At 34.6% G+C, this 13,915-nt stretch overlaps 1 protein-coding gene across 2 annotated transcripts in view; it reads right to left on the bottom strand.

The window, feature by feature from the left end:
* The window catches only part of AFF4 (AF4/FMR2 family, member 4), an 84,722-nt gene that overhangs the window by 38,539 nt on the left and 32,268 nt on the right, over positions 1-13,915 (bottom strand). The window contains exon 5 of one of the 2 annotated variants that reach the window (XM_008571630.1): positions 11,064-11,150. The exons of the other annotated variant lie outside the window; for it this stretch is intronic. Coding sequence (XP_008569852.1) covers positions 11,064-11,150 — 87 coding nt within the window. The remainder of the gene's footprint in view (positions 1-11,063; positions 11,151-13,915) is intronic. 2 annotated transcript variants of the gene reach the window in all.

The following is a 13,915-nucleotide window of genomic DNA, read 5'->3' as shown; positions in this document are numbered from 1 at the left end:
GTATGTGGGAACCAACCCCTCCGCAGGAGCGCCGCTGCGCTCCCAAGCAGCGCACTGAAGCAGTGCGCCACCGGGCCGGCCCCCTAATAAGAACTCTTAAGCAAGTAGGAATAGAAGGGAATTTCTTCAATTAATAAATGACATCGATGAAAAACCCACAGCTAACATCACACTTAATGGTAAAAGACTGAATACTTTCCCCTCTATGATCAAAAATAAGGCAGGAATGTCTACTCTTACCACTTCCACTCAACACTATACTAGATGTTCTAGCCAGAGCAATAAAGCAAGAATATGAAATGAAGCATCCAGCTTGAAACAAAAGTTGTAAAACTCTTTATTCATAAATGATGTGATCTAAGTAGAAAATTCTATGGTATCTATAAAAACGCAACTAAAATTAAGCAAACTTAGCAAGGTTGCAAGATAAAAGATAAAATTACATATCAAATGTATTTCTATCAACTAGCAAGGAAAAATCAGATACTGAAAGTTTTTTATATAATTCCATTATAATAGCATTAAAAAATGAAATACTTAGAGATAATGCTGACAAAAGATGTGCAAGACCTGTACACTGAAAGCTACAAAACAATACTGAAAGAAATTAAATCAGACCTGAATGAAGAGAAACAAGTGCTCATGGGTGAGAACACTATATTCGTAAGATGTCAGTTCTCCCCAAATTCCTCCATAGATCCTATGCAAACCCTATCAAAATTCCAGAAGGCTTTCATGTTGAAATTGACAACTTGGTTCTAAAATTTATATTAAAATGCTTATGAAAATGGAAAGGGCCTAGAAAAATCAAAACAACTTTGAACAATAATTTAAAATATAATTAAATATAAATAAAGGATTTATATTACCATAGCTTTATAATAAGTCTTAAAGTCAGATAATCAAGACAGGGTGTATGACCATACAGACAAAGAGATAAATGAAACAGAACAAAGTCAGAAATCCACCACACACATATACGGTCAACTGCAACTGCAAAGGCAATTCTATGCAGAGAAAAAAGTCATTTAAATAAATATGCTGGATTAATTGGATATATACATACAAAAAAATGAACTTCATTCCCTATCTTGTCACAATATACAAAAATTAGCTTAAATGGACCACAGACCTAAAAGTGAAACCTAAAACTAAAAAGTCAAGTAAAAAATCTAGAAAAATTTGGATGAGACAAAGATTTCTTAGATATCAAAAACATGACCTGTAAAAGAAAAAATTGATGAAGTGAACTTCATCAAAATTAATAACTTCTGCTCTTGGAAGGACACTTAAGAGAATAAAAAGGCAAACAATAGAACAGGAAGAAAATTTGGAAGTCACATGTCGCATAATGAAGTTATATGCAGGAAACATAACTCCCAAAACACAATAATAAGATGACAACAATCCAATAAAAAATGGGCAAAAGATTCAAACAGACACTGCACCAAAGAAGATAAACAGATGGCAAATAAGTACACGAAAAGATGCTCAACATCACTTGTCCCTAGAGTAATGTAAATTGAAATCACAATTGCTCTCTAAAATTTAAAGAGAATGACCATATCAAGCATTGGGAAGGATGTGGAACAACTGGAACTCTCATATTCTACTGTAGGAATATTAAATGGTTCAACTACTTTGGAAAACAGTATGACAGTTTTTAAAAAAGTTTAATATACACCTACCATATCCAATCACTCCACTCACAAATATTTTTTTTTGGCAGCTGGCCAATACAAAGATTTTACCCTGGATCCTGGTGTTATCAGCACCAACTGAGCTGAGGCTAACCAGTCAGCCCACTCATAAATATCTACAAATAAAATTAAAGTCTATGTTCAAACAAAGACTTGTACATGAATGTTCACATCATCTTCATTTTTAATAACCATAAACTGGAAGCAACCCAAATGTCCATCAATATGTGAATGGATAAACAAATTGTAGTATAATTATAAAATTGAATACTACCTTAACAATAAAAATAGTCTATACATGCAATGATATGGATGAATCTCAAAATAATTATGCTGAAAGAAGCCAGAACAAAAAAGACAGTACATATAGAATCATTCCATTTATATAAAATTCTTGAAAATACAAAACTAATCTACAGTGACAGAAATCAGATTAGTGGTTGCCTGGGGATGGGACGAACAGGGAATGGAAGGAAAATAGCATTATAAAGGATCATAAAGAAACTTTTGGGAGTGATTGATATGTTTATTATTGACAGAGTTTAGGCGTGTTGTCCTCCCCAAATTCATGTGGAAATCTAATCCCCAATGTGGCAGTGTTGGGAGCTGTTTGAGTCATGGGGGCAGATCTCTCATGAATGGATTAATGCTTTCACTGGAGGGTAGGGGTAGTGAGTGAGTTTTTGCTCTATTAGTTTCCATGAGAGCTGGTTGTTTAACAGACCCTGGCACCTCCCACCTCTCTCTCTTGCTTCCTCTCGCCATGTGATCTACTTGTACCTGCCTGCTGCTTTCCACCATGAGTAGAAGCAGCCTGAGGCCTGTGTCAGATGCAGCTGTCCCAGAATCATGAGCCAAATAAACCCCTGTTCTTTATAAATTACCCAGTCTCAGGCCGGCCCATGGCTCACTTGGGAGAGTGTGGTGTTGATAACACCAAGGCCACAGGTTCAGATCCCTATATAGGGATGGCCAGTTAGCTCACTTGGGAAAACATGGTGCTGACAAAACCAAGTCAAGGGTTAAGATCCCCTTACCGGTCATCTTTTTAAAATAAATAAATAAATAAATTACCCAGTCTCAGGTATTCTGTTATAACAACACAAAAATGACCTGAAACAGTTATCCTGCTTGTAGTGGTGTTTTACAGGTGTACACATGTCAAAACTTATCAAAATGTATACTTTAAATATATATCATTTACTGAATGTCAATTAATCATCAACAAAACTATATAAAAAAGATATGTGACTAAAATTTTTTAAATAATATGTTGTGAGGTTTATAACAGATAAGTAACACGTATGATAATAATACAGGGAATAAGAAGAGAGAAATGAAGTTATACTGCTGTAAAGCAATTAAGCTATATGTGAAATAATATATTATTTTAATATATATGTGGTGTGTTGCAAGATAAATTGTAAACCCTAGGGCAAGTCCCCACCCCCAGACGTCTGGAAGACTCACATCTCCCATTTCATTCATTTATTTATTTTTTCTTTTCTGTAATTGGTCAGCATGGAGATCCAAAGTCTTGACCTTGATGTTATAACACCATGCTCTAAAGCTAACCAGCCAGCCCTCAATTTCAAAACTTACTATGAAGCTGCAGTACTCAAGACAGTGTGGTACTGACATAAGGAAATATGTACATATCAATGAAAGATAATTGAAAGTCCAGAAATACACTCTCACATTTATGGTCAACTGATTTTCGACAAGGGTCGAAATACAAATCAATGAGGAAAGAATAATCTTTTCAACAAATGGTGTAGAGACAACAGGATATGCACACGCAAAAGAATGAATTTGGACCTTCTACCTCACTCCACAGACAAAAATTAACTCAAAGTGGATCAAAGACCTAACTGTAAGAGTTAAATGATAAAACTCTTAGAAGAAAACAGGTGTAAATCTTTGTTATCTTGGATTATGTAATGGTTCCTTAGGTATGACACCAAAAGCACAAGCAACAACAACAAAATAAACTGAATTTCATCAAAATTAAAAACCTTTGTGTTTCAAAGAACATCAAGAAAGCAAAAAACCCTCACAGAATTGGAGATTTTTGAAAATCATGTATCTGATAATGAACTGGTTTCTAGTATATAAAGAAATCCTATAACTCAATAATAAAAAGACAATTCAATTTAAAAATGAGCAAAAGATCTGAACAGATGTTTCTCCAAATAAGATATATAAATGCCAATAAGCACATAAAAAGATTCTCAGCATGGTCCGCCATCAGAGAATTGCAAATCAAAACCATAACAACATACCACTTCACATCCACTAAAATGGCTCTAATCAAAAAGAAAGACAAGAACAAGTTAGCCATGATGTGGAGAAAAGTGGAACTCTTGTAATACTGCTGGTGGGAATGTAAAATGGAGCAGCCACTCTGGAAATCATCTGGTAGTTCCTCAAGTGATTAAACAGTTACCATATGATATAGCAGTTTCACTCCTAGGTATATAATCAAGAGAACTAACTAGTTATATACCAATTCTATGCAGTGTAGAAGCATTATTCTTAATAGCCAAAAAAAGGGGAAAAACCAAAATTCATCAACTGATGGATAAACAAAATGTGATATATACATACAATGAAATATATTCAGCCATTAAAAGGAATGAAGTACTGACACATGCTAAACATTGGATGAACTTTGAAAACCATTGATGGAGTTTGGATGTGCTGTCCCCTCAAACTCATGTGGAAATTTGATTTCCAATGTGGCAGTGTTGGAAACTGATTGAGTTATGGGGGCGGATCGCTTATGAATGGATTAATGATCTCCCTGGGGGAGGGGGGAGTAATGAGTGAGTTCTTGCTCTATTAGTTCCCATGAGAGCTTGTTGTTTATAGGACCTTGGCACCTCCCCTCTCTCTTGCTTCCTCTCATCATGTGATCTGCTTGTACCTGCTGGCTGCCTGCCACTTTCTGCCATGAGTAGAAGCAGCTTGAGGCCCATGCCAGAGGCAGCTGTCCCAGAATCGTAAGCCAAATAAAACTCTTTCCTTTATAAATTACCCAATCTCAGGTAATTCTGTTATAGCAACACAAAATGGACTAAAACAACCATGCTAAGTGAAAGAATCTAGTCACAAAAGACCACATAGTGTATAATTCCATTTATAATAAAATGTCCAGAACAGACAAATCTATACAGAAAGGACAAACTCATAACCATGCCAGGAGCTAGGAAAGGAAGGTTTGGAAGATATGAAAGGGTAACTGCTAAAGGATACAGGGTTTCTTTTTGAATTGATGAAAATGTTCTAAAATAATTGTGGTGATGGTTGCACAATTATGTAAATGTACTAAGAACCAGTGAGTGAACTGTACATTTTAAATGGGTGAATTATATGGTACGTATAATTATATCTCAATAAAACTATTACCAAAAAAAGTAGGTACTAGCCAGAATAATGAAGTTATGTTCAAAGTCTTCTGATAAACTGAAGCTTTAATTTTACAACTACCCCCCTCCCAAAAACAAAACAGAGGTATAGGTATTAAGTAATACTGTACAGGAGATAAAATGGGATATTAAAAAATAATTATTTAATCCAAAAGAATCCTAAGTAATGGAACAAAGAAACAAAGAACTGATGGTGCAAATAGAAAACAAATAGCAAAACAGTATATTTAAACCTAATAACAGTGATAATTACATCAAAATGAAATGGTTTAAACACTCCAAGATTAAATACCAGAGATGGGGGCTGGCCCGGTGGCGCACTCGGTAGAGTGCGGTGCTTGGGAGCGTGTTGGCGCTCCCGCCAAGGGTTCGGATCCCATATAGAGACTGGTCCGCTCACTGGTTGAGCGCGGTGCGGGCACGACACTGAGGGTTGCGATCCTGTTGCCCGTCACAAAAAAGACAAAAAGGAAAAAAAAAAAAAAAATACCAGAGATGGGCAGGCTGGATAAAAAAGCAAGACCCAAATACATACTGCCTATAAGAAGCCTACTTTAAATACAGAGGCACAATAAATAAATAAATAAATAAATAAATAAATAAATAAATAAATAACAAGGCCCAAATACATACTGCCTATAAGAAGCCTACTTAAATACAGAGGCACAATAAATAAATAAATAAATAAATAAATAAATAAATAAATAAATAAAAAGCAAGGCCCAAATACATACTGCCTATAAGAAGCCTACTTAAATACAGAGGCACAATAAATAAATAAATAAATAAATAAATAAATAAATAAATAAATAAATAAATAAATAAATAAATAAATAAAAAAGCATGACCCAAATACATACTGTCTATAAGAAACCTACTTTAAATACAGAGGCACAATAAATAAATTAAAAAATAAAAAACAAACAAACAAACGAATAAATAAATAAGGCACCAATGTATTAAAAGAATGGAAAATGGTAAACCAGGCTAACAATAAGTTAAAAGAAAGCTGAAGTAAGTATATGAATATTAGACGAAGTAGACCTCAGAAAAGCAGAGAAAAGGACATCTCACAATGAAAAAATAATCAATTTGAAAGACATAGCAATCTTAAACTGTGTATGTACTTAAAGACAAAGTTTCAAAATATATGAGCCAAAAACTGACAAAACTTTCTGAGGTGAAATGAGACCAATCTGCAAATACAGATGTGGATGTCAAAACTTTTCTCAGTAACTGATGGAACAAGTAGACAGAAAGTCTGTAAAAATATAGATATAGATGATTAACCATTCTCAACCAAGTTGATCTGAGATACATAGAACACATTGTGTCTAATGCACATGAAATACCACCGACAGAGATCATATATGGGGCCATAAAACAAATTTCAATAAATTTTAAAAGACTGAAATTATATAGCATATATTTTCTAGCAAGAACATAAATTTAGAAACTGAATGCGAAATGATAAATGAAAATCCTGGAATACTTGAAAATGAAAGCACATACTTCTAAATAAGTCATAGATCAAAGAGGTCACATAGGAAATCAGAAAATCCTTTAAACTGAATATAATAAAACATCAAAATTTGTGGGATACACCTAAAGCAGGGCTTAGAGTAAAACTGATAGTTTTACATACTTATATTAGAAAACAATGGGCCGGATGGGCTGGCCCGGTGGCGCACTGCTACAGTGCGCCACTTGGGAGCGTGGCAGCACTCCCGCCGAGGGTTCGGATCCCACATACAGACCGGTTCCCGCTCACTGGCTGAGTGAGGTGCGGGCGCAACACCAAGGGTTGCGATCCCGTTGCCGGACACCAAAAAGGGGAAAAAAAAAAAAAAAAAGAAAAGAAAACAAGAAATGTTTACAATCAATGATCTAAGTTTCTACCTTAACAAGTTAGAAGAAAAGCAAGTGAAAATTGAAATAAGTAGAAAGAAGAAAAGAATCACAATAAAAGCAGAAATCAAAGAAATATAAAACAGAAAAAAGCCCAGAAGATGGTTCTTGGAAACCATCTACACAATTCTAGCTAGACTAAACTATCTATACAATTCTAGCTAACCCTCTAGCTAGACTGATCAAGGAAAAATAGAAAGAGAAAACACAAATCACCAATATCCAGAAAAAAACTGACTTCACTACAGATCCTATAGACATTAAAATAATATTATAAATAATTTTATGCCCATAAATTTGACTCTTTACATGAAATGAACAAATTACTAAAGCTCACACAAGAAGGAATAGAAAATCTGAATAGCCTTCTATTAAAGAAATTGAATTTGAATTTGTACTCAAAAACCTTCCAATAAAGAACACTATATGACCAGATAGCTTCTAAGCTGAATTCTAATAAACACTCAAGGAAGAATTAATACTAATACGCCACAAACTATTTCAGAAAATAGAGATAAAGGGAATATTTCCCTGCTCCTTTAAGAGGCCAGTACTAGCTGATACCAAAACCAAAGACATCATATGAAAATCTCAAACAGGCTTCCCCACCCCCACCAAAAAAAAAAAAGGAAAAGCCAAAAGATTTAAACCGACATTTCAAAAAGAAGATATATGAATGGCCAATAAGCACATTCAGTATCACCAGTCATCAGGGAAATAAAAATTAAAACCAAAATGGTATTTCTCTGTCTACATGCCCAGTAAAATGGCTAAAACTAAACAGACTGACAATACCAAGTGGAGGCAAGGATGTAGAACTGGAACTACATACACTGCTGGGGGGTGGGGTTGGGGTAAATTAAAAGAGTGGTACAACCACTTTGGAAAATAATTTTCAAACAGTCATTATAAACTTAACATGCACTTAACCATATGGCCCAGCAATTCCACTTTTTATCACATGACCCAGTATTTACCTGAGAGAAAAGAAAACTTAAGTCCACACAAAGAAACAAATGAATGTTAATTGATGTTTATTCTTAACAGCCTAAATGTGGGAACAATACAAATGTTCATCAACGGATGAATGGAGAAACAAATTCTGGTATTTTAATACAACAGAAAACTAACTAGGAATAAAAGGAAAAACTACTGATACACCCAAGAACATGGAAGAATTCCGAAAGCACATGCTGAGCAATAGAAGGCAGACATATGAAAGAAGTATACAATGTATGGATTGTTTATATAAAATTCTAGAAAAAGCAAAACTTTTCTATACAGACATAAAACAGATCATTAATTGTGTAGGACCAGCGGCAGGAGTGAGGTGGACTACAAAGTAACATGAAGGAATTTTGGGGGGATGGAAATGTTCTAATTCTTGATTACAGTGGTGGTTACACAGGTACATACATCTATCAAAACTCAAACTGTATATTAAATATAGCTACATTTTGTAAATGTAAATAACGTTTATTTAAAAAGCCAAATGAGTGGTATGATACACATATAGACAGAAAGTTATAGCTCTACCTCACATTATTCACAAAAATAAAATGGCTATAGATACACATAAAAAACAAAATTAAAACCACATTAAAAGAAAAACAAGAAGGTATATTTATGATCCTCAGGAAAGAAAAGCCTTCTTTAACAAGACACATGAAAAAATGCTCAATTTCACTCAGCATCCAGGAAATGCAAATCAAGAGCACTTTGAGATACCATCTCACTCCAATTAGGATGGCTAATATCCAAAAGACTGAGAATGATAAGTGCTGGAGAGGTTGCAGAGAAAAAGGAACTCTCATACCCTGTTGGTGGGGCTGCAAAATGGTGCAGCTTTTATGGAAAATGGTATGGAGGCTCCTCAAACAATTACATATAGATCTACCATATGACCCAGCTATTCCACTGTTGGGAATATACCCAGAGGAATGGAAAGCATGATGTCGAAGGGATACCTGTACTCCAATGTTTATTGCAGCTCTATTAACAATAACCAAGGATTGGAACCGGCCCAAATGTCCATCATCAGATGAGTGGATAAGGAAAATGTGGTATATCTATACAATGGAGTACTTACTCTGCTATAAAAAAGAAGGAAATACTACCATTTGCAACATGGATGGACTTAGAGAAAATTATATTAAGTGAAACAAGTCAGGCACAGAAAGAGAAATACCACATGTTCTCACTTATTTGTGGGAGCTATAAATAAACAAACAAACACACAAACAAATAAAGGGGGGGGAGAAAACACAACAATCAGAAAAATTCCTTGAACTTTTTAAGTCAAGTGAACTTATATGATGTGGGGGAGAGGGGAGGGGGTGGAGAGGAACAGGTAAAAGGGCATGAAAATCAACTACAACGTATATTGAAAAGTAAAATGAAATTTAAAAATAAAAAACAAAAAATAAAAAGCAAAAGCTATAAAGAAAGAGAAGGATATTTGTGGGGCCTTTGAAAAGTTCATGGAAAGATTTGTATTAGCTTTCAATTTCATTTTTCCATCAACTTTCTGAAGTACTTTCAGAATTTATTCATGAAAATTAAAACCTTCTGGACCATAAAACTTTTTTGACAAGAATCTAACTGGGAGATATATTTACAGGGTATATAAGAAATTATTAGAATCCAGAATTCAAACAAAACAACATGAAACAAAAAAAGAAGCCTTCCTAAAACTCATTAGATAAAAGATGAAACCCAAAGGGCAGTAGGAATAGGCAAATTCACCCATACAGAAATCAAATAGGTGGCAAATGTGTAAAGATGAACCTCAGCAGCAATCTAGAAAACAGAATTCCATTTTTCACTCAAAAGATAAGTGTTTAATAATATCAAATGGTGGTGTGCATGTGAGGAATAATAGGTAATGCAAATGGGAGTATGGACTGGTACACATCCTGTAAGGTAACTATAGAAGGAATTTGAGAGTATATATTAAATAAATACGCTCAATACTCAGCGATTCTTCTTCTTGCTTTTTACCGTAAAGAAACTCACACACACACAAGAAGGCAGGAACAAAGATATCCACTAAAGAACTGTATAAAGAAATGTTTGTAGAACAAAGATATCTACTAAAGAAATGTTTGTAGAAAATTAGGTACCAACTTAAATACCAAAGAAAAATGGCTAAATAAACTAGGACACATTTATACTATGGATGCAGTTAAAAGAAATGATATATGTAATAACATGGAAAAGTCTCCAAGACCTACTGCTGACTGATTAAAGATACAGAACAATGGGGGCTGGCTGGTTAGCTCACTTGGGAGAGTGTGGTGCTGATAACACCAAGGTCAAGGGTTCGGATCCCCACAGCAGTCAGCTGCCAAAACAAAAATAGATAAATAAAGATACAGACCAATATATCTGTGCAGAAATAAAATAAATGAGAAAATGCTTATTTGTAATAATTACACATATATGTATATAAATGCATGTAAAAAGACTTGCAAAGGTACATATGAAAGGAGCTGTGGTGAGATAAAGAGGGCAGAATTGGGGAAAGGCTATTATTAGGGGTCCTGGTCAAACTTACAAAAGGACAATGTATTTTTATGTTATTTGTATAAGTATAAATTGTTTAAAAAAACTGCTGATTTTAGATGAGCTTAGAACTGTTGTCTGAGGAGCCTCTTTCCATAGGACATAGGTATGATTGCTATGTCCTATGGAAAGGAGTTCCTTAGACAATGGCTTGAGAAGCCCTTACCACCTCTGGCCTAAAATACCATAATCATTTTCAATAAACATCAATGCCTTTTAAGACTCTCACCCATATTGCCTTCAAAGCTTTCTCAAGCACTTTTCAATCCGAGATGCTCTTGATTCCATTACCCTGTTTAGTTTTCTTCACAGCAATTGTCACTATGTGAACTTATCTATTTATTCACTTATTTATTGTCTGTCTCCCACTAAAATGGGAACGGCAAGACAATGAATTCATATGATCTTAGTCGTGCCATTTAGAGTTTTCTTACAGTATCAAAGACACATTTGATTTACTTACCTTCGTTGGAAAAGGAAATTTGGAAGGTTCTGTTTTGCATGGAGTATGAATAGCCGTTAGAGGGGGAGGCCATGAATGCGTCATCTCCTGAAACGTAATTATTACAGTTTGTTTTCAACCAGATCAAGGATAAAAATTATACAGCTAAAAACCAGATTTGTATTTATAAATACTGGTTTCATGATTGCTCCTCCAAAACTATACATATTTAGTCAATAAATATTAATTAAGCACAACTGTGTGCAAAAGCACTACGGGGAAGGTAATAGGAAGATAAATAATAAATACTCCCTGGCTTCAAGGAATTTACAGTTAGGATGATGAGACCTGTGAATAGTTACAGAATCAGCCTGTAATCCGATACAAGGCACATAATAAAATACTACTAAGGAAGAGCTTGCTGTTGGAGTGGGAGGAAGAGGATAATGCTAAAGGAAAACAGCTAACATTTACTGTGTACCTTTAATGGGCCAGACACTATGCTAAGTGATTAACATGTCTGTTACTCATTTAGCACTCACAATGACAATTATGAGGTAGATACCATTATTATGCTAACTCTGTTTAGGATAAAACTGAAGCAAAGGTTAAGTTATTTATTCAAGGTCAAACATTAAGTAACAAACACAGAATTTCATTCTAAGAAGTCTGGCTACAAAGTCCATGCACTAATAGGTCATATGAGGAAATCAGAAAAGAGATTTCAATGAGAAGGAAAACAGACAAGCAAGGCCCTACGTCTGATTTCATTCGATGTCTTCTGTCTAAACATATGCCAAGTATGTCCAAGTGGAGTTTGGATAAGATCATAACGTGTATGTTATAGGAGCAGGGGAGTGACAGGTTATTAGAACAAGGAGGGAGTGTTTTATTTCTGGCATTTAGTTGAAAGTAAGCCATCAGATAGACTGAGGAAATGCAATAAATTAAAGGTGGTATAATACCTAGGAATTTACCCATAGTTATACTCACATAGTTATGTAAAGATAAACATTGTTCAAGGGGCTGACACTAACAAAATGGAAACAGCCTAGATATCTAACAACATAATAATGATTAAATACATTACCAGACATCTATAAAATGGAACACCAAGCAGCCATTAAAATAAGAAATTTAACTACTGATATGAAGTTATGTCCACACTATATTGTTAAGTGACAAACACAAAGCATAGTATGCCCTATTTTTAAAATGTTTACTAAAAAATCTCCAGAAGTACAATTAACAGTGGCTACCTTTGGACAATACAATGACAGAAGGGGGAAGAGATGGGCACTTCATACAGCCTGTAGTACTTGAACCTCTTAAAACAGCTACCTGCATGTAATTGCTCTTTATCCTCTTATAATGTTTTAATAGCATTTCACTTCCTAAAATAATACTATATAGTTGATTATTTCCTATATCCTGCTCTAGAATGTCAGCTCAAAGGGTGCAACAACTGTATCACTACTGTATTCCCAGTGCCTGACTGGGAATACACATAGTAGGTGCTCAGTTAGCATGCCCTGAATTAATAAATCAATTTTTCTCAATAAACATATATTCCTTTTAGATTAAAAAGTTTTTTTCTTTAAGTTCATGATGGGATTCCTACAAACATTATGACTAGGAATATGAAGAAAGCATGAAGGGAATGCAGACCTGAAGTTCTCTGCACACTGCAGACAGGGAAGGAAAAGGAAACAAATTCATACACCTCAGGTTTTCAGCATTGGTATTTTATAACTCAAATACCAAAATACTCTTAATTAAAAATCTATTTAACTCTCCGACTTGTGCCAAGCTATGTACAAAACGTAGAATAAATGGTTAGTAACATCAAGGAGATAATTAAATATAAGAAAATCTTCCAGGCACTAAAATTCTATGCGTCATTGAAGATTCAGAAAAATATATATGGCCTCTTAGATTTTTTATATACATGGCAACTAAAAAATAAATGCTATATGAGATTCAGAGGAAAGAGTTATCACTATGGTCTGATGGTCTGATACATGGGGAAGAATTATTTCATTGGGATTCTAAGAAAAAAACAATATAACTGAAGGGGAAGGAGAAATACATTCCAAGCTTAAAGAGCAATAAAGTGTATGGCTTAGGGAAACCAGTTTGCAAAAGCAGTCAATCAGCAACGGGAGAGGTTAGGACCAGCCTATGGAAGGTCTGGAATGTTAAATTTGGACACTATTCTTCTATGGGACTTAGAGAGCCACTGAAAATTTGTAAGAAAAAAATTAATTTATGAAGACCAGGGACTGAAGTAAAGAATCTGGTACAAATGCAGAAGACAGATGAACAGAGAGACTTTAGAGGCAGAAGGCAGAGTGAGGACTCTCTGTTACAGCTACTGAAGCTCAAGGTGGCAGAAACAAAAAGGAATAGATATTTTCAAGAAAAGTTCAAAGTCTACATCTAGTTTTGCGTTTAAATAGAAAAGAGAAAGAAATTAGAAATAATTAGGATTCTACACTTACAAGCATGGGAGAATGGTAGTACCACGAATAGAAGGAAGTCTGATAGATATGGCTTTAGACATGTTGAGTCTGAAGAAGCAAAGAGAAATCCAAATGGAAACTCAGCTGAGAAGCAATTAAGAGACATAAACCAAAACCCAAAGGAGGCCAAGGCAAGAGAGAAAGACTAAACAGCTGTCTAACAGATAGAGCCAAGAATGGTAGAAAAAGGCAAGTCAAAGAGAAGAAGAAAAAAAAGAGAGGCTAGAAGAATGCACCCATACTTAAAAGATAAGACACAAGAGTTCCAAAAAGGCAGAGAAAGAGAAGCAAAAAAGGTGGATGGGAAATAAAAACAACAAAGCCTAATAACAGTAAAAAAAAAAAAAAAAA

Source organism: Galeopterus variegatus, unplaced genomic scaffold (assembly GCF_000696425.1).
Source record: "Galeopterus variegatus unplaced genomic scaffold, G_variegatus-3.0.2 Scaffold708, whole genome shotgun sequence".
NCBI classification, from domain to species: domain Eukaryota; kingdom Metazoa; phylum Chordata; class Mammalia; order Dermoptera; family Cynocephalidae; genus Galeopterus; species Galeopterus variegatus.
Note: the sequence above shows the minus strand (reverse complement) of the source record. Positions and strands in the feature narration are given on the sequence as shown.